Source organism: Falco rusticolus, chromosome 2 (genome assembly GCF_015220075.1).
Source record: "Falco rusticolus isolate bFalRus1 chromosome 2, bFalRus1.pri, whole genome shotgun sequence".
NCBI lineage: Eukaryota > Metazoa > Chordata > Aves > Falconiformes > Falconidae > Falco > Falco rusticolus.
Window position 1 is genome coordinate 88,734,021 of NC_051188.1, and position 22,213 is coordinate 88,756,233.

The window sequence follows — 22,213 nt, forward strand, 5'->3', positions numbered from 1 at the left end:
ACAGAGCTACATTCAGTTTTCCTTTTCACATTCTAATACAATATACATCAGCTGGGGTTGGAGAAAGAGAATCAAATTTCAGTTGCATGAGAAATTGATATCTGCATATTTAATAGGCTTCATACATTTACTCAAAAGCATTAAGGTAATAAACTCTGCACTTTTTCATCTAAAAATCTCGAAAACTACATGTGTACAAATGCTGACACACACAGTTACAAAAATTTAAATACATCTGACCACCTTGGCTTGAGATTGAACTGAGAAGACAAACATTCTAAATTAATATTTGAAATCATTAATTGATTTTTTTTATAAAGTTGATTTAGATGTTGCACGCTATTACCTAAGACTGTACAATAAAAAACCCACACAACAGTCACTAAAAATTCAGCACCACTTAAAAAACTCATTTCATATGGCAGAATATTTTCTGAATACTTACATTATAGTATTTTCTGAGGTAACGTCTAATATCCAACAGTAATTTGTTGTTCATTTGAACCACATAGTTGAAAGGAGGCTCTTGACATTCAGTCTTACTGCACCTTTGCAAGCTGAGTTCAATAAATCGCCCCTGAAAACATAAGTGTAAAAACAGCAGGCATCATTACAACAGGTGAAGGTAGCAGAAGTTATCTAAGGAGTTTAAGACATAATACATATTTTTAAAAAAGAACAGTCTTAAAGGGCCTCTAATATCTAGGACTTCTTTCTTCAGATCACAGTTGGCCACACCCATATAAAGACTTCTCTGACCTAAAGTTTTCCCCTTCTCTTCTTAATGAAAGGACTTTTGGAGAACATGCTTCTTCACCTGCTACAAAAATAAATAATTCACAAAATTATGTTGAGTAAAAAATTTAATCTATGGACAAATCACACTCCCCTGTCTCACCTCAAACAGCACAGGTTTGTTTTTTTATCAGGAACATCAAAGCTCTGCTCAAGCCCACGGACCAGAACACTGAAATCAACTTTACAGCTACCAATTATGAAATTACCAATGGGGTGGTAGAGACAAACCTCATTAAGCAAGAATGACATTATCATCTTTTATTTTCTTCAAGTGGACAGAATAGCTCTTACAGTTTTACACCATCTCATTCCCCTTACTTTGAAAACCTCTGAACACCTGACATTAAAATTTTAGAACCTGGAAGTGATGCCTGAACAGTTGAAAGCAGGTTGGTACAAGTCTCGTTAAAGTAAGAACAACCTGGTAGGTTGGACAGTTACACAACTCTTAGAAAACTTACTTTCAAGGTAAGCCTTAGCTTTTGTGAGTCATCTTGGCTAGCTCTCCCCCCACCCGTCCAACACTAAATTCCAGGTGGAAGAGCGGGGTTTTTTTGTTTGGTTTAGGGGCTTGTTCTGTTGTTTGGTGGGGGAAGTTTGGTGTTTGTGGGGGGTTTTGGGGTGTTTTTTTTTTGTTTTGGGTTGTTTGTTGCTGGTTTGTTGAGGTTTTTTAAGGACTTTGACATCCACTTCTCTCCAGTTAGCCAGCCCATCTGCAAGCTGTCAAGGCTACATGCAATTAACTATCTTATTTACAGCTGTAATGAACAAAAGTCAAGGATTCACAAAGGATCACTTGATTTGTGTCTTGCTTGCTTCCAAAGACTGCTTTATTTTGATTCAAAAAAATGCAAAACATCTGCTGTTTGTCCAAATTAACTTAAAATAATTACTTTTAATTTAGATAAAAGATTTATTTGCTTTCATTTTCAAGGTTTTCACTACTCTGAAGCTCACTAATTTGCCAATGACTAATACATACATAACATCGCTGCAGAGTTAAATACTTGGCCCTATTTCAAGTTGTGATCCAAGGTCAGAGATACATTTTTTGGCAGAACTTCTCAACAAGAATGTACCCTTATGACTTTTTATGTTCAATATACAAAGACAGAAGGAAAGATAACACAGGAAAACATTACTGTCAAGAAGGGAGGTGGGATGTAGCAAGATAAACACAAGTTTCAAAAACACTTTGTTCCAATTAATATGATTTAGGATAAGAAACTGCCATTGCCATATGAAAGTTTCATTAAATAGAGAACTGGAAGTTACTAAGGTGTTAAGATAAGGATTCCTTAAAAAGTTATACCAACAATCATTCACAACTGTGGGCAAACAGATTAATGAAGCCAGACAATATCACATGTTCTGCATGATGAAATGCAAAAGTGGGAAAAATGTTTCAGCACTGTCCTATCAGCAAATTTTTGTTCCAAAGCTATAAATAGCAGGATTCAAACAATATGGTATCTTCTCCTACATCATATGAATCTTATCTGAAAAGCCATTCTCTCTACAAGTATTTTTCTCCCTCACCGATGAACAGGAATGAAACAGAAAAAGAACTAACCGAGCCATCAAAAACATTGTCATAAATATTTTCTGTTCCGCATTTGAGGCAGCAAAACTTGAATCTTTCACAATCCCTATATTTCTCCTTATCGGTGAGCTGAGCTGGGCCACCAACCAAGGCAACATCCTCCTCATCTTTATGGTAATGGTGATGGACTCTGAATTGGGAGGGATCCAGTCCTATTAATAAGAAACAAAAATTTCAAAAGACTAAGAGGTCAACCATGCAAGTAGGCTCATTTTTCATATGCTTGGTGAAGCAGATTCAAAAGAAAGTTACAAAATGCAAATTCAGAAGCTGAAAATATCTCCTTAGCAAAACTTGCTCTATAAAACATAAATACATTTTACAATTCTTAACCACGAATAGAGGTTCATGAAACATGAAGTAATCCTCTTACTTCTCTTCTTACGCAAGATTGCTTTATAAATAAAGCAAGCACACTGCACTATCATGGGAGTATGCAACAGAACATTTTGTTTCTGAGGAAACCACTTCTAACGGATGGCTTTATTTTTATTTTCTTCTTAAGTTACATTGAAAATATTTCAATAAAAATGTGCATCATTATTAAGGAACAGTCTTTAAATCAAAACGTTACCATTAAAACTGAAAACAGAGAATAAAAACCCCATTAAAGAAACACGGGTGCACTGCTATTACCAACTCCTTCAAGTCCGTATACAACTGCCAACTCTGATTTCAATGCAGTGGTCGATTTCATTTTGGCTCAGTGGTTAACAGCATGTAGGTTTCAGTCTAATGCAGTGGTTAAAATTCAGCAGCACCATTTAAAACGGCTGCACTGGAGACTAAATGCTTTATTTTTGATTGCCAGAACTCAAGATTTTAAACAAATAAATACACAAAAGAGACCCTAAAAATACTGATTCAGCCACAAATAAGTAAATAAGCAAGCAAGCACGAAGTTCACTGCCCTAGGAATAAGACTGCCAAAGTAAACTTAACAAAAATCTACGGGTTTTGTCATCCTTTGTCATGTGCAACCGTTTAGAAGTCCATGTATCCCATTTTCAGTTTTTTTTGTTAAGTCTATCAAATAGCACATGCTAGGAAAAAAAATTTAATCAAACGAGCATGTAGAAGAAAACATTCATAAAACGATAGCTTACTTTATTATTATTAAGATCAAAAAGAAGCACTTTAAAAAATATTTTTAACAGTCTGATTAAGCCAAGTAACAGATTACCACATAATAACTTATAGCTTGTATAAATTTCAATAACAAATCTAATAATTACTATAGAAAAAGCAAGAAAGATTACAAATAGGAAGTGAAGCTAGATTTTACAGTTCTTCTTAACCTTACTACATAGTACCAAGAGACTTAAAGACAATGTTTGGCAACAATATTCAGTTAAGCTAGACAAATACTATTTCACATATAAACAGTTGTGTTATACAGGCAGATATAGATTGTCTTTGTATGAAAGATGGATATGTGTGACCTTACTATTGCTATTCTGAATTTCTATTTTGCAATCATCAGATTCAAGGACAAGGAAAAATTCCATGGCCAAAGAAGTTTATTTGGATCTTGATAGACACAAGGCTTCACAAAATGTAATTAAGCGTCTCAATTTTGATTTTATCAAAAAAAAAAAACAGATGTCAATGGATAAAGATAATAATTCACCTCCAAGAGGTTCTTACACTTTTAATACAGTTCTCTACTATTTATTAAAAGAAGTGCAAACAAATTAAAAAACATTGCTAATAGATTGTTTTATACTCTGCTATATATGGTACACCCCCAAAAAGATTGTGGGGTTTTGTTTGGGTTTTTTCCTTTCTTTCCTCCCCCCCCCCTTTTTTTTTTTAAAAGGATTGGTAATATATTTGCTGTTTTAGAAAACAAAGAGTATGTTCTGCAACACACAGGTAGCAGATAAAAAGTTTAGAAAGGGGGCTTAAGTATTGTATTAAGGTTTTACAAAAAATCAACTATGTATACAGTAGACTGGACCTGAAATAGTAATGGTGAATACAAACAAAATTTCTCAATTTACTCTTGAGTTCAGATGTGGAATGAAAAAACATCACTGCAACTTTCCTATATAGATGCCATTAAAGTTCTGCTAGAAATCTACCTTTGGTAGTTTCCCAAAAGGCAAATATAAAGCAAAGTAGTTCACTAAAGTAAAGATAAAAGGACATAAATTCTGATCTTCAGACAACTGCAGTTTTCTAGTATTCAGTCAAAGTCAGTGACAGCAAATAAGAATCTGGGCATTTGATAATTTAACAGAAAAAAAAGTGTTATTAATTGGAAGAATTTAAATCACACCTATCTCTGAACATTGTTAGTTGCTTTGGCTGTAGAAAACAAGAAAAATATTGTGATGATTCAAGCCTACATCTAACTTTTGGTGTGCAAACAGCCCCAGTGAAATCAAAGGGACTACAATTCAGGCTTTTAAAGAACATGCCTACCTTAATTATCTTGTGGAATTGGGACCTATTTTATCTATTATCTCCTCTCAGGAATAGTTAGTTGGTTCAGTTATTCCATTTCACCACACTAACCAGTATCCTCTCAGGCCAGGTCACACCGGTCATATCACTCTGCTTGGTAAAGAAAACAGGAGCTATCTGATGGGTGAGGGGAAAAAAATACTATCTGATTTTGGTAATTTTTAAATTAATAGGATGAGAGTAATCAGTGAACTTCTTTGAACTCTTCTTTTTTTGCCATGACATCAAGAAAAATCAAAGTCACTTTGACTTACTCTGACATGAAAATCTTCAGGGCTATCATTAAATTACCAAGTCCACATCCCACATCACTAAATTACCTACACCGCAGGTAAGCTTTCCAACCCCACCAAAACTGCAAGGTGGCATGCATGACAAAGAAACGCAACATTAAAAATACGCCGATGAAGTCAGGGTGACAAAAGCAAATAATAAGAAGTTCCACGACTTGTTCCTGAATTATTTAGTTGAATTATCAAAACATTTACTAACTAGCAAGCAACATTTACTAACTAGGTCACACAGGAAACTGGAAAAAGGTCGAATAAATTTCACTAATCACAGTATCTTAAAAATAACATTTCTGCAGCGGGTTTTTACGCGCCTTGCCACGCAGGCCCCTGCCGCACCCGCCCCTACCCAGGGCCGGGGCGCAGCCGGCAGCAAGGCGGGCCGCCCGGCCCCGGCCCCGGCCCCAGCCCCCCAGGCAGGCGTTTGGCAGCCCGCCGGCCGCTTTCCTCGCAGGCCGCTGAACAAAGCCCCAGGGCTTTCCCTCAGATTTTGGATTTCAGCCGCTGGGTAGCCGGGAAGCAGGGAAAGTTTCCCTGCCCGTACCTCCGCCCGTTAGACGTTTTATGAGCGGCAGGGAAACGCCATGCGGTGCTGCCACCTCCAGGCTGCGGCCGCGCATTTCAGTCAGGGCGGCGCGGCGGGGCCGGCGCCGGGCCCGGCTTGAACCGAACCCCGGCGGCCAAGGCCTCTGCCCTCGGGAACACACGCCTTTTTACATTTCTCAAAAATACACGCTCCTGAGCTGCAAAGCTAGGGTGCCTTCTGCACGGCGTCCTTACGACGGCCTCTTGCACAGGCAGAACACGCCACACTTCAGCCACTCTCCGCTTCTAAGCGGGTCTAGAGCATCTCAAAAAACCCCAGCTAGGCCACAAACAGCATCATTCATACACTTTGGGGTTTATTATTGTATTTTCATGACGTTTTGCCGTTACTTTAATCTTAATTTCCATCATTCTACTCTCACTTCACTCCCTAAAATGTGAGAAAACCAATAAAACCAGACAGAACCTGATACAATGCCTGCATGCTACAAGGAGAGCTCAGCTGTCCTGGTTTCTGTCAGGAGAGTCAGAGTAGCTGCTAAATACGACGTTAAAGACACTTACTAAATGACTCTCTAGGAAGAAGAGGGAAAAAAAAAAAAAAGAGAAGACAGCATCTTTAAGGTGGTGGGTTTCCTTACAAGGAGCAGCCAACAGGCAAACACTGCAGGGCAGGAGGAACTGATACCAGGAAGTACTCTTAATCGTCAGCACCCAGTAATGACTCTCTATAATTAGACAGCCTTCCTAAGAAATGCTCCAACGCCAAGCAACCCGCAGAGCACCACTGCCAGCATCCACCAGTAAGTCAGCAGCACATGTCTCTTTCAGAAGAACAGGACACAGTCTAGGACAGCAGTCAGCAACTTCCATAACTTAAAGAAAATTATGTTATGCTGTTAACAACTACAAAAATCCCATGGTTAAATGACTCTGCTTCCATAATGTTTAGATACTTTTGACAACACAGAAGTAAGATGTGATCTTAATCTTTGAGACAAGGAGCAGTACATATCAACAAAACCCCCTTAGTTTAAATATGTTAAAAGAACTGTACTGGCAGAACAATTCTCTTCATTTAAAAGCTATACTTATCTTCAAGATGAGTAAGTAAGGTTTCCAAGCATTTAAGAAGCTCAGATTTATTGAATGATACTACTAATCAGACTGCACACTTTACTTAGTTTCAGAAACCCTGACAATCCTCATCTTGTCACACTGCTTTTCCTCAAGAACTTCAAGAAAAACAGTGAATGCAGGAGTATGCCCATAAGGTTCTTGGTTTTGGGAACAATGACTTTCCATCTCTCAAAGGCTAGACAGACATCCTACAACATCCAAAAATAAAAGGCAATTTTCAGCTTGATTCCATAGTGAATAAATATGATATTTAAGGAGTTCTCTGCAAATTTTAGGTGTTTTTATTTGCTTTTGTTCTTTAGCATCTAAACTAGCTTAAAATAACTTGCTTTGAGCACAGACGGAACAAAGAACTTTTCATCATTTTGACAGAGCCAAGCTTCCCTAAGCAGAGCTCAATTTTATCTACTTGGACTAACACAGTGACATGTCAATGAAATATTCACCTTACAAAGGGATTCTGCCAAATATGCAACCGTGATCTTTTTTCTACAACCATTCTCTCCATACAGACACATACCTTACATAACAATAAAGCAAATCAGGCAGAGGAAGACACACACAGTGAGAACACAACCAAGTTTTGGTCCACTTGGACTCATCCTTCAGCACACCAGCTTTCTTCTTCAGAAAAGAAAAACATGCTCTTTTGCAATATAGAAAAAACAACAGGAATTTGGGTGTGTAACATGATGAAAATACTAAGCAAAAATGCCCAGCTTAGCAACACAGAACAGCAAACAGTTTCCATGTTTGCTTGTTTTAGCAAGCTGGGCTCAAGTATCTTGTAGGCTTTTGTATCTTGTAAATTATTTTAACTTTCTTTGAAACAAAACCACTTGACTATTCCCTCCAGTACCCTTAAACAAAAGGTGTAAGATAACTTTAGCTTGCAACAATGTATGACTCTGATTAAGTGCTATATGTAGAACTAAGCAGAGCAGAAGTTTTGAAAAAGACTTGACTTTACCCCCCAGCTCAATTTAAGCATTCCCAAGAAAACAAAGCTGGAGAAGGATATAACATTTCTACAGCACAGCAAGGTCAAACTGAACACATTTCAGACCTAGGATTGTAATAGATACATACAGGTTTTCAGACTGACAATTGTGTACTATTAATAAACTCTCAGCTGCATGATGCTATTACAGATCATAAAAGAAATTTTCATCTTGAATGTACTATAGCACAAAAAGCAGCACTGGCATTTGCAAACATTAGATGCAAGTGGCGCATAGTTCTTAAGATTTGGGCCCTTCATTTAGGTGCTTGAAGGGAGCTAGTCTTTTCTGAATATCTGACCTGTTGTTAATATGGAACAAGTCTGAATTTGAGCTTCACTCTACAAAACTAATGATCTTTGCCAAATAAAATATATTAACTTCAGAATTCTTTCCTGTCTTCTACCTAAATGAAGTGCAAGTTTACTGCCTATTTTAAACCACTTCAACCTAACCAAGCGTGCTTGACCTTTTCAGTCAGGCATACCACATAGTCCACTCTGACATCAAGGGAAAATGGTATACCCAAGGCCCTGCACCACATGAACAGAATGATTTGTATGGTCAGCCTGCATGTGTGAAGCAGGACTGACACATCCTCAAAGCCTCAGAGCTGTTGAGGATACACTGCAACACCAAACACCTCCAAGAAATACCCTTGCAGCCCCCCAGAAAAAGCAAAATTTTCAGTTTTGCAGTGTACCAGGTCAGAATAGTCCTGAAGGCAACAACCTGCCAGCTGGTTGTAAGTGGCCAAATCCTGGATCTTGGCTCTTGCCTAAACACAAAATGCTGAGGACCAACTCTTCTTTTGAGTGTTCCAGAATTATGAATAAAATTTCTGCAGGTCTGAACTTTTGCAGACACGGGCATAGCATCAAACGGGATTATTAAACTGATGCAGTGCAACTCTCCAAAAGCGTTCTCTTGTAGGAGAGGACAGTCTTGCCAAGAATTAGAGCAGCCACCAAGATCAAGAACTTTTTTCCATGTCCTTGAGTAATAGTTTAAAAAATAATGAACTAGATGTGGGATACAAATCACAAAATTTCTGTTTATCAAGGAGGTCAATTATGTTTGTTGGTGCATCGATTTTAGGGAGGAAACAACACAAAAAGGGTTACACACAGAGATTGTATTTTCACGGAAAGAGACACAATAGAACTGGTAACAATTTTTCAACACCTATACTTCTTTCTAGGTAAGAGGCCTGTGGAATGGAGAAGATGGAGGCAATCAGAGTTGGGCAGAAAATAATCTAATTCTAATACCTTTGACATCCTCTTCAGAGGAAAAACAACTCTATCAAAATCAATTCCCTGTTGCTCATTTGAGTAAAAAATAGTGATTCTGTGGGTCACTTGCATTAGTCACATATTTTTTTATAGCATTTTTTTTTTTTTTTTTTTTTTTTTGCCACTTTGCTCCTCCATGTGGAGCAGGCAAGAGTGTTAACTAAGGTTTTATGTTTCCATTATCCACTAGGTCAGTTCTAGCAAACAGAAGTCTTCACTTACACCCTGCTAAAAAACTGTATACTTTCATTATAACTATGACTACTTTCTCCCTGGGAAGTTGCTTGAGATGCTAGGGTTTCTCTCTGGAAAAATGCTAGTTCTGGATGCACACTCCAGAACTACTTCAGTGACTCAGGAAAATCTCAAAGACTGTCATTTATGAACAGTAAATTTTTGCAACTCTGAAAAAGGATTATAAGATTAAATTCCCTTAATAAGCACCTTCTGAAAAAACTGTATCCTGCAAAAGTCATAGAAACACACAATCCAAGCTGCTTTCTACAGACTGCAATACAAGCTATTGTTCATTGTAAAAAGACTGATTTAGGGAAGCATTTCTGTTAAGAAACATACATTAAAACTTCTCACTTTGTCTCTTGTAATTCTTTAAATAAACCAAATTTAGAATACTTACCTAACCACGTTGCAATAAGAACAGAATCAATTCCCTCTATGGGCTCACATATTCTAGCAACTACTGGATGTATTTGCTGTGACAGGTAGTACTGAGTATCGATAGTAAGATGGTCTTGCTTTTGCAACTGTTCTGGAGCATATGCTCGCTGGCTGGCACTGAGATCTGATCCATCCTAAGACAGGAGACATACATGAAACAAAGTGTGGAAAAAAGTAAAATCCACATTCAGTCTATACAAAGGATTGTGCTTCAAATAGTATGCATTACTTTAATGCAAAATTGTTACACAATTATTCTTTCTTGGTTGATTTATTATGCATCTGATACAAATCCAGTAGTAGTAAAAAAAAATTGCATTGCTGATGCTGGCATCAGCTAGCAAGTTCAAGAATGTAAATCCAGCTTGTATTATTGCAGCCTACACGTGCAAATCACTAAGAGTAGACAGAGTAAACAGTCCCATCTGTCAATTCTGAAATGCACAATGAAAACACATTGTAACCATCAGCCCAGTTAAAAATACATGGAGGATATGCATTTTGGATTCACTTTGTACTAAACTAGCATTATCATTTTGCACAACAAGCAAATTCTAAGTCGTGGATATCAAAACTGTAGCTGTTTTGCTAGGAAATTTATATTCTTTGATTCTACAGAGAAACAAATAGAATGAATGGTCAGAGAATAGACCATCGTTCATTGGCATGTGAATAAATGACAGAGGCAGCAGCACTGATTTGAAAGAGCAAATTCTGAAATATTTGGAAATACTGAAAGAAACACATGGTGACACCTCAAGCCAAGAGATGAACACCACTTGGAGGTTATAGTACACTAGACATTCTTCTCCAGCTTGAAAGAGGAAGATAAGGAAAAAATAATTCAATTTGGGAAGGCAATAATTAAATTGAAAACAATATTTATGGAGGAATTAAGTATCAATTCTAAGGAGATGGTACTCTTCTGGAAAACATAAATCATTCAGTCTGTTGAATCTCATTCTCAGTCCACAGCTACACTAAGAATTTTTTTTTCATGTGTGTTAAAAATCTTAGAGCAGAACTTAAGGCAGTATTTTAGCAAGCATTCAGTAATAGAAATAAACCTTAATGGGGATGGGGATGGGGGGTGGGGAAGTACTACAGCTTATTTTTTGCTAAGTATAGTCTCTTTTTTGCCTTTTTTTACAGCAAAATAAAACTAATGCATTAACATATGACACCTTCATTTTACAGTTAAGACAAGCTACTGGCTTCAATAGGGTCAGCAACCATGGACTGAAAACCCATCACTAATAAAGACGACTGCAAGCCATTGGTCCCTCCTACTCCTTTCAGACAACTTTGTATTCAGAACAAAATGAATTTAGGACTATTCAGCTCATCCAGCTGCTTTGCAAAAATAATTACAATGTAATTCCTTCAGCTCCCTTCTTTCAACAAGTACATTCTTCTCTTGTATTGTGCCATTTCTCAGCAGTACCCATGGCCCAGCTCTCATAAGACTTGGCAGCTCTGGCATGCCAGCTACGAACTCAATAAAATACAGTATCTGTCAGTTTTTATTGATGAAGGAGCTGAAATAGCGGTCCACTGTAGAAGTCACATTGCCAGGTCCCTCAGTTTGGCGTTAAGAGATACCTTGCTCCATCTAATCCAATTTACACTCTTTAAAAAAATATTAAATCTGAAGTGAAGTCTGTATTTGTGAGATAATGATAAGCATTTATAGGATAAACACCTGAAAACAGAAAGTTCCTGTCTATCCAACAGATATTCCCCAATCTATCCAACAGAGGTACTGCCAGATCCAATGACTGTGAATTGAAAAGACACAGGTTGAGCCTGGAAATAGCAATGACACTAACCACCACCACAAATTAGCTTTCTGAGAACGACAGGTTTTTTGCCATCAGAATTTTCTTCTCTTTAAAATGAAGACTGGATATTTTCCTTAAAAATAAGTTATAGATCCCAGCAGAAATTAATTAGGGAAATTTTATCAGCCATGATATGGAAATGGTCAGATGAACTAAGCTGATCACAATGGATCTTTCTGTCTCTATAAAACTACATTTAGGACAGAAAACCGTTTTAAACTATAACATATTCCCGCTACAAAAAAATGCCAAAACATTTTTTCCAGGAGTTGTGTTGAGTTTCTTTATAATCTCTCAAAACAATACCTAGTATTTAGCTGTAAATAAAGACATTTTTACCTGACAAATGACATATGACACTGTGTCTCCTGCCTTCACCTTTCGGCCTCCTTGAGAGTTTATCCACATGGCAACATGCACATGTGGCAGGCTTTTTTTGTCAGGATAATCCTGTGGATCTTTTGTCAATGCCTAAGAGATCAAAGCAGGAAACAGAAACATAACTATGAGAAAAGTATTTTACTTAGCAATGGACAACTCAGAGTTTTAAAAGAAAGATTATATAGTAGCTATTGTCATCCACCCACTATTCACAAGTACATTTGTAACACAAAAAAGTAAGCTGAAAAAATTGTAATAAAGGTATTTTCCAGACATTAAGGTCTAGGTACCAGTCCTTCATACTTTAAAATTGTTATATTAATAAAATGAGAAGATGTTTTTACAATTACTGTCTGAAAAATGCATTACATTAGAAGCACAACAGTTCAAAACAGTTACAGATATAATGCAAGTGTTTTAAAATCAAACTAAATTGAAGGTGAAAACATTATGCAAAATACAAAAATAAAGCCAGAGATTACCCTGCACCAGTTGAGGTCATAAAGTAAACCTGAGTATCAAGTAGTTAAATGTATTTAACAAGCTCTGTAACTAGAAAATACAACTGGATTTAAGTATTTCCACCTATCTCATACTACTGAGATTCCACAATGGGTTCTTCCTTTGCATGAAATAAAATTCTATTTAAATATTTATCAATCCTAATTCTTAGAAGCAACTTAGAAATTCGTCTTAACAATGAAATACATTGGGGTTTTTTCCCAAGCAGTAAAACAGAGGAACATTCATAATTTAAAGTGAAAATTATTCCATATATATCTTTTACTGGGACACTAGTACTCTTATAATATTTGCATTAGAATGGTCTCTTTTTTTTTTTAAGACAACCATAAAAATCACTGCTTTCTCTAACATTGATATGGCAACCTGAACACATTTCTTAACTGATTGATTAACACAGTGTTACAGAGCAGACAGATATCCAGCTGGCAAAAGAACGAGATTTTTGGATGGAGCAAATTTGGGAAATCTATTAGACGCACGAGAGGGGCATGTAATATCCAATTCATTAGTGAAACACACCTCTAGCAGGGACAGGGGAGGCTTTTGAATTTAAATATACAGATTTCATTGAGGATTCATAAAAATAAACCAAAACCACAATGCCATTGCTAAAACTCTTGTAGATAAAGCAGAGCATTTTACTTCTTCCTGCAGTAGTCTTGAATGAGCTCTCAAAATGACTATCAGTTTCCTGCCACAGAGATTTGAAGGGAAACTAACAACAGTATGATTTTATACGGGTTTTCTAGAAAACAGAACATTTGATTCAATTAATTCTTTGGTTTATGTATTTTAAACCTGAAATATTAAGTAACAATTTAGGAGAAAATTTCTCCTGAAAGCATGAGATATCATGTCATTCTCAACATGCAGAATCAGCGGGGAAGACAGCAGGATGGAATAAGACACAAAGTTCTTATTCTGAGGAAGCAAGGCTGACCTCCAGCCCCACAAAATATTTTTTCTCATATTGTAGGATCTTTGCAGTACGTTCCATGCTATGCAGTATCTAATAAAACTCCTGATATTTCACAGTGTCATAAAGATTAAAAAGGTTTTTATCAGCAGTCAATACATTCAGGAACAGTAAAGTTTTTCTGAGACAAAAAAAGAGTTGAGATCATTTACCTTGTTTATTTCAAACTGATTTACCGGGATCTGGCCGTTGATGACATTTTCTCCGATTTCTATTAGCCGCGTTTGAATGTTTTCCACAATTATGTCTCGGGGCTGATCAGAAAGAATCTGACTGATTATATAGCTGTAAAAACAGTCCAGAAACAAAGAAAAGCTTAAGATATGCAAACCAAACCCATTACAATAAACAAAATTCTCTCTTCCCCAGGTTACCTCTAGAAATTAAAGAGCCTGAGGATGAAGCATGATGCAAAATTTATAGAAATTTGCTAGGATATTTTATGTTGTGTTTTATTTATTTACTTATTTTACTAAAAGCAAATTATTGTAAATAGTTCTAATGTTAAACAGTGATTTGGAATTTTTGAGTGCAACTGGTTTCTATTTTCTGCTTCCATTTCATTTTTCCATTTATTATTGCATAGCAGGTATCTTAAGATGGGGGAGAAGAGAACATATCAAGTAAGCAAAGTCTTGCCTATTTCTGTAAAATGTGGTTGGAAGATCTGCCAGCTGCAGAAGAGTTAGTCACTAAAGAACACTCTCAAACATTTGTATAGCTTTAATTACTAATACATTCCTAACTTGGAAAAATTTGCTTCTATTATGATGCATCTTTTCTTAGAAAATGCAAGTCTTAAGAACAGTAAGCAAGTGTGTGGTATATTTTTACAGATGTAAAAAAGTACTCATTTTTGGATACATTTGGACCACAATTTAAGTTAAGCTTTCAAGAGGCAGTACGCAATATAATTTGAGTCAGCCCCCAGATGACCAGCTCTCCACCCGCTCCAATTTTCTTTCTACAGTGTTAAAATGTATTTTTATGGAATTTAAGCACAAAAATACCCTGTGCAACGATGATCAATAAATCAGCTATCCAGTATCTGTCATAACGAACTATCAGAAGAATCTCATTTGAAAAATGGAAGAGAAACAGTCTTGGGGGAATGGATCATCTCCTCAGCTGCATCTGCACTTCCAGCATTATCAGAGGATACTGAAAGAGCTGACCACCAGCTTCTTCAACCATCTTTCAAAAGATCAGGCCTAAAACCTATGACTCCAAATGCTGATAGCACCTATCATTTTCACAAGACTTCATCTGTGGTTTATTAAACTGTATATACAAAATTGTGACAACTCAAATGCACAGCTTCCACAGAAGATGCAAAAACAAATTCTGAAATTAGAGACATCGGCCTTGCGCAAGTATAATCTGTTACCAATGCCAAAATGTAACATTTACCACCTCCTACAACAATGAGTAAAGATGCTCTAAAACTGGTATTAGTTACCAGCTTGCACTGTTCAGGAAACAGACACATGATACCAAATGTTTATGAAGCATGTACTGTTTAAATCAGAGCAAGAGGACAATGCCACAAAGCAGCTCACTTTCCAGTCTCTTTTGCAAGATCACACCAGTCTCTTCGGACTATATCCAGTCCTTTCAGTTCTTGTCTAGTTATGTATTTCCCATCTCCTGTTGGTTCCACAGCCAAGGCAGCATATTTCTTCTTCTTTAACAGTAGCAAGGACTTGAAGACTCCATCAATATCAATTTCCAACAATTTATAGAGTTTGTTCACTTCACTTTTAACCTGCAAATGCACCAACATTAAAACCAAATGCAACACCTTAATAACTATGGACAAATTTAACTTCCATCTAGAAGTGTATCATTCTGAAGTTTTAAAACAATTAACATTACACGCTGTGTGCTTGCATACACATTTTAAAGACTTGTCAGATATCATTAATCATGAAATTAAGCACACCGTAGTAACTATGAAATGCTATTAAAATTAAGGTGCACCCATTGGCTTCTTCAGGATTTACAGCCTGGCATATCTAACTCCCTAACAAAATCAAGCATGGCAGAGAAGCATGGGAAGTGTTAGCATTTTGTTTGTTAAAGCAAAAACACCCAAACAATTCTTCTGAACATTTTTCTGCTATTTTTTGTAAGTCTTTCTAATTTGGTTTTTTTTTTAACATGATACTAACCAAGTGTTTAAAAATCAGCAACAGTGCAGTATGGAGTATACTGGCAAATCTCACTCACAAGGATGCACAGAAAATGAGAAAAGTATGAAATTCTGCTGAGTAATGACTAAAATGGGCATGGATATAAATAATGGGAGGTTAAGGGCAGGAGTGAACACAACCAGAAACCAGTAAGACAAGGGTAGATGGGAAAAATTCAAAAATTCAGAAAGAAGATGAGAGAATTTTCTCCAGTAGAAAACCAAAATTAATCTCTTGGATGAACAGTTCATCACTGAAGACAGGCGATAAATTCACACTACATCAGAACAGGGGTACATACACCAACTGCTCTCACAGTAATTGACTGTATTGAACCTGTGTGCCTTCCATTCAGTCTACATTAAAGCAAAAGTATAAGTGCAGTGTAAATATCCCTCATCTCTGAACATGAATTTTTGCGGAAGAAATTATTATGCAATAGAACAGTGACATTTCTTAGTGTTCCTCATCAACAGATAGAATGATCTTTCCCGAAATTTTTTTATATGAATTATGCAAAATGAGGAAAACCTAAATGACAGAAGTGTTTTCAAAAAAGTTACCATTACTTTCTTGAGTAATAAACAAACAAACAAGAAAAATGGGAAACAAGAAACATAAGAACCACTTTTTTATGCCACAGAAAAAAGTATTGAGAGCCACAACTTTCACAATTGTGATGCTAAATTAGAGTGTTCCTTATTTACAGACCTAAGTTTATTCCTTTCTCAAATCAAGTACACAATACAAAAATTTTGATCAAAACATGTCTGTCTCTTTAAATAAAAAACCCCCAACAACCAAACCAAAAAACCCAAACCAAGAAAAACCAACAAAAAATCAAAACCAACTGACACAGGATACAGAAGTACATAGAATAAAAAAGCCTGAGATTTAACTCAGAAAGAATCATTAAGCAGGCAACAAGTTCAAAAACGTACTTATTCTCTCAGTAAACCTGAATCAAAGTCAGAAGTATTTAACTTATGGTGATGATCCTGTCAGTCTTTATAAAAATTATTATTATTTAACTGTTCCTCTATAGCATTTAGCCAGCAAATGAGTACAGGGACACAAACCAAACCAGAATGAAAACACAAACACAGACGGCTAGAGTAAGATTAAACTTTCTTACACGCTACTGTATATATACTTGAAATTATATTTAGTCTTGTTTGTGGCAAACAAACAAAAAAAGAGAGATTGCTTTCTTCCACACCATCAGCCCTCCTACTACTTGGTTATAACATCAAGATATTACTCCTTTTTCCATGCTCCTGACATACATCTACTTCTCAAAGTACTAATTTAGCATGAAGGCAGAAGTATTCTAAAAAAAAATCCAAAACCCCAGAACCACTCTTGCATTAAAATTTCATGAGTTTTGTTTAATACTATATTGAAAAAAACCTCTACGCCTTCGAGTTTTTTAGAGCTTCCATAGCTCTCATTTTCATCACAATTTTTTCCATCTTTCAAAACCAACTTCTCTTACATCCTTTCTTTAAAATGTTCTGAAATGTTTCTCACTTCACTTCCACAATTTCAGAGTGCCACATAACTTCCACATTGTCAGTTGCCAACTGCTAATCAAACAGATCTTTTCCATACTTAGAATACCTTGGAAATTAATATTTGAGTTTATCACTGGAAATCTGATGGCACACAAAGTGTAATATACTACGTAACTAAACAAAATTAAACTGATAGACATATCTCATGTTGAAACAAAACCCATTAAAATAAAAATTGTGTTAACATAATTGGAGCTAATGCAGAGGAATTGTACCTTACATTTTGACTTACCAAGTATTCAGATAGTCTCTTGGTAACTTAGGATTGGTGGAAAGGCTCATTATACAATGAAACATTTCATGTAATTTAATCACTTTTTAAAATGCACAAAATAGTTACACCTGAAGAATGGGGCACTGATCTTTCACTACTCCCTAGCTTCCACACCTTGTCAGATTCTTCCTCATGGCCTATTCTCTGCTTATGCCATGGAGTCCTCTCGTAATACCAGCTGTTCCACACAGTGTTACAACACAGACATGTAAGAAAGCTTTAAATAGAAAAAATTCCTTACCTTGTTCCCCAGCTTGAAGACCTCATCCAAATTGGAGCTATTAGTGTTTATCATAATGGAATCTGTGTCTCCATAAATCACTTCAAGGTTCATCTAAATGAAACAAATTGCTTTGAAAAACAAAACAGAACGACCTCATCTTTTTAAAGTCCCACCTCATTTTAAAGATTCAAAAATATCATTATCTCTGTGTTATCCCTTAAATACTAAAAAGCAGAAGAATGTAAAGTAAGTTTTACTGAGAAGTCTGTATATTTCATTAAGACATTTTTTAAGAGAATAATGAAACTTAAATCACTGATACATTTAAAAAAAAAACACAGTTCATTTGTGTACATAATATAAGTAGTTAAAATTTTACTAAATGAATGTTAGAAAAATAAGTCAGTGAACAAATCTAATCTTGAGAAACAGCAGGAACTCTAATCAGAAATAACTTTGGACTGCTAGGACACAAGATTGCTTAGACTCAAAGACTGCTGAACAAATTCAGGCTATTCAGATAAGGCATTTAGCCCATGTGCTTGCAAGAGAATACCACAGTCAGGTATCCTATCCCATGTGCAGCCACCACTATACTACTGCCTTCCATACAGTCTACATTAAATCAAAAGTATAATAAATGCAATATAAATATCCCTCATCTCCGAATATTCTGGATTAAAAAAAAAAAGAAAAAAAGTAGATATTCTGTTTCAAACAATAAAGTATCGGCTAGTGGATACAGTAACTGAGAATAGCACAGTACCATCCAGATTAGGCTACTGCTCTTATACTTTTTCAGATTATGCATGTGGCTTCACATTTCCATCTTCCCACTCCAATTGTTTTTTTCTGCTGTAATGTAATTACCTGTGTTAGTCCTCCCCTGGGCAGCAGATCTTTCAGGGAACAAGGCACTCCTTTTGGCTAAGGATCTAGCTACTACAACCCACAAGTTTTGTATCCCCAGGTTGAACTACTAAACAATTACACCTGGAGATGAACACAAACACCTACTCGACTCCTCTGACTGACACTCTGCCCTCCATATTATCTTTCATTCTGAGCACAATTCAAATGCCCTACTTGGAAAAGACTGTGTACATGAGCCATACTGCCATAAATACTCTGGGATAATGGAGCAAACTCTAGACAAATTGAGGCACACAAAAAAGCCTGAGGTGCATACAAAAGTGCAAAGAAAAATCAACACCACCATTAAATGTGACGAAAAAAAAACCCAGGCAGACGCATCCAATTACATAATATTAACTTGAAAAAATGAAAACCTGATGTCTTCAGTGGTGGAAAGTCAATGCAGCTGTAAAAAACTGCAGCATGGCTATGTCCATGTTAAACTCCATATAATCAAAAAACCACTCTGTGACAGAATTTAAAGGATGCCAAAAAATAAACCATAATAAAACACTAGAACACATGGTGTAACAGGTCTATGAGTAAACTCTAATTAGCACTGTCACTAATTTGCTTGAAACAGTCACACATAGGCTTCAAGCAGGGGCCAGATCATATCTGTGGTAGGAAAAGAAAAAAGCTATAATCCATTAGGAAGGATTACATTTGTAAACCAGGCATCCTAAGAAGTGATTTCAGGTCTGTTTGGGCTACAGTACTCCTAGAATAAAAAAATTTCACCAGGTGTGCTCTTTAAGGGTTGTTTTTTAATGAAAATGCTCAGCATTACCTTTTGCACCATCTCCTTGGTATGCATCAAAATCTGGGAAAAAAAAATAATCTAAGATTAGTGTATGATATAATTACAAGCTAACATATGCAAACATATCCATTAGGTTGCTAACTCCAAATGCTCTCACCTTTCAAAACAAAGCAAACCTGGCCACACACAGTCACCTCAACACTCCTATTACATGAGCAAATTCTCATCTGACCTTGCATTAATGCCATTATTAACTCCCCTAAAACAAGATTAAAACAAATCTCAAAACTGCATGTGCACACACACATTCTACCTTGGGAAAAAAAGAACACTGAATCAAATACTCAAATAAAACCTAATTGGGAACTGCCAGATTTAAGCCTCTCTCAGTAATTTAGGTCAGTTGTCTCCTTCATCTCCATCATCTTATCTCTCCATGTCATTGTGTTTTTCCCCAAAAACATCCTGTCTTATTCAGTATAGCTTGGATGGTGCTCACCTAATAACAACTTAGTCAAAAGGTTGATTACCTTTCTAATGACCTCAAAATGGGTCATCAAAACCTAAGCTCCTTAGGGAAACCAGAACTGGGACAAGGAGCTGGGATAAGGAGCTGGGATAGAGATAGGAAACTGATGTTGAATCAATGGGCAAGTTTCTCAGCCAAGTTCCCTAAATGCTCTGAAAAGCAATTCTCTGAACCTCAGAAACAGCTACAGAGACCTCACATGAGTAGGCGACTACTTCCACCTCTAAAACTGGTCAGCGTAGCGGAGAGGTGTGGAACAGCTATCATCTGAAGCCAGATACAGCTGTAATCCAGAAAAGACAAAGTAAAACTAGCCTGATGAACCAAATGTGTCGCTGCTGCATCAGGAAGGGCTTGGCAGCTGCATGAGAACCAACATCTGGCCCGCTCCTGCAGTCACCGGGCTATGTTTCCACCGTATTCCCCATTTTCTTTCTTGTCAGCAAGCTGCTGCTCTTGCACACAGCTCCAGATTCCAGCCGGTTAGACCCAAGTTCCCTGGTTTCAGTTCCTTCCATTCCCACTCAGCATAAACCTCAGCTCTTTTTCGGCTAGTCCTGCTAATTGTATATATTTATACTTTCAATTTTCTTAAAGAGGATTACTTTGAACCACTTGTTATAGCTATGGTAGATCAGAGTCTAAGGTTAAAACAAACAATTTGGTACTCCAGCTTAAAAGATAGTCAGGCAATGCACTATTTTGACAGGTTATATTAAATTGGGTAACCTAGTCTAAGTTTTATTATTTTTCATACATCAAATTGCAATACTCCTTGGCCACATTTGCCAAAAAGGCAGAATTATGCCTTGTAGTCAAGAAGTGTGTGACAGGGTGCTGAGCAGTAGGAATCAGCAGGGATGAGGAAAGAAAAGGACAAAAAGGGAAGAGCTGGCCACACTCAGTGGGGGTAAGACCATCTTCAGGGAAATCTCATGACTTTTGTAAGGCCAAGGAGCCTAAAATGAATCCAGAAGTCTTGACTATTGCAATATTGACTACTGCTACGGTGGCCAACAATTCTGAAACAACGGTGACATGTCCATCTCTGTGTAACAACAGTACACGAACAGAATGACAACACTGTCATTCCTTCAACATTAATGGCAAGTTTCTTTGATATTTCTGAACCTTTGAACTATCACAGCTATAAATACTGAAGTATGATGCTCCACTATGCTTGTTCAGTTTGTTTTAAATTATGCACCACAGAATTATGCACCAAAAGCTGTATGCCCCCAGCCTTCTTAGTTTTGCAATGCCTGACTTTACAAACTTAACAGAATAGTTTCTGTTCAGACACATTTTCTAGCCACTTTCATCTTTAAAAAAAGAAACTGCTGCACCTAAGGATGGACTCAAGTCTCCCAAAGTACAAAAACATGAACTAAGCAAACATAATATACCATTCCCTTCAAGGCACTTAAGGATAGGTTAGGTTCCAAACCATGATGTAACTTTGACACAGCTGACTCACAATGAATGTCCTTATCAGGGTCACTCCCCAAGCACATATGAATACCTATAGATTTACAGTCTCTGGATAAAATTCAAAACGGCCAGTTGGTTTAAAGTCCATCCACTGATGCCACAAACTAGGTACTCAGACAATGTGATGCCTGAACTCTGCTGAAGTCCTGAACTGCAAAAAGCTCAGCTGGCCTCAATCTTCTATGTAGACAAAGAACAGGAAAATGGTGAATCTTAACTGCAGATTCACCCTAGGCTGTATGTACTCAGACACACCCGATTCCATTTTAATCAGAAGCTTAAAAAAGATATTCCACTCCTATTCATCTCCTAGTAAGTGATTCAGACAGCATCGCCCCATCACCTTTCCATGGAGTTTTGAAATTATTCTAAAGACACGTATCACTGGTACATGACATCAAATTTCATACACAGTAATCAGAATTCCAGGTTATTCACCACCACCCTCCTTCTCTCACTTATTAGCTAACACCTACAGAGAAAGGTTATGCCTTTCCCTTAGTACTCCAAAAGCAAACATAAGCCCCTAAAACAAAACTTTAAAATTGGACAGAGAAATGAAGAGTTTACATGTAAAAGAAAAGGCAGCCTACCATTTTCCCCCTTGATAATCTCTGGCATTTTTTACTTAATTCTCTGAAATAATGCTATCTATGAATAGTTAGAAAGATAACATTTTTTTTCCAAATAGGATTACCCCTGTGCAAAG

At 36.7% G+C, this 22,213-nt stretch overlaps 1 protein-coding gene across 2 annotated transcripts in view; it reads right to left on the minus strand.

Moving 5' to 3' along the window:
• Positions 1-22,213, minus strand: part of POLA1 (DNA polymerase alpha 1, catalytic subunit) — a 204,035-nt gene that overhangs the window by 109,151 nt on the left and 72,671 nt on the right. For both annotated transcript variants that reach the window (XM_037377112.1, XM_037377111.1), the window contains exons 27-34: positions 19,512-19,544; positions 17,825-17,917; positions 15,103-15,308; positions 13,696-13,828; positions 12,001-12,132; positions 9,780-9,954; positions 2,372-2,553; positions 446-577 (exon numbers count right to left, since the gene is read on the minus strand). In XM_037377112.1, coding sequence (XP_037233009.1) covers positions 446-577; positions 2,372-2,553; positions 9,780-9,954; positions 12,001-12,132; positions 13,696-13,828; positions 15,103-15,308; positions 17,825-17,917; positions 19,512-19,544 — 1,086 coding nt within the window. The remainder of the gene's footprint in view (positions 1-445; positions 578-2,371; positions 2,554-9,779; positions 9,955-12,000; positions 12,133-13,695; positions 13,829-15,102; positions 15,309-17,824; positions 17,918-19,511; positions 19,545-22,213) is intronic.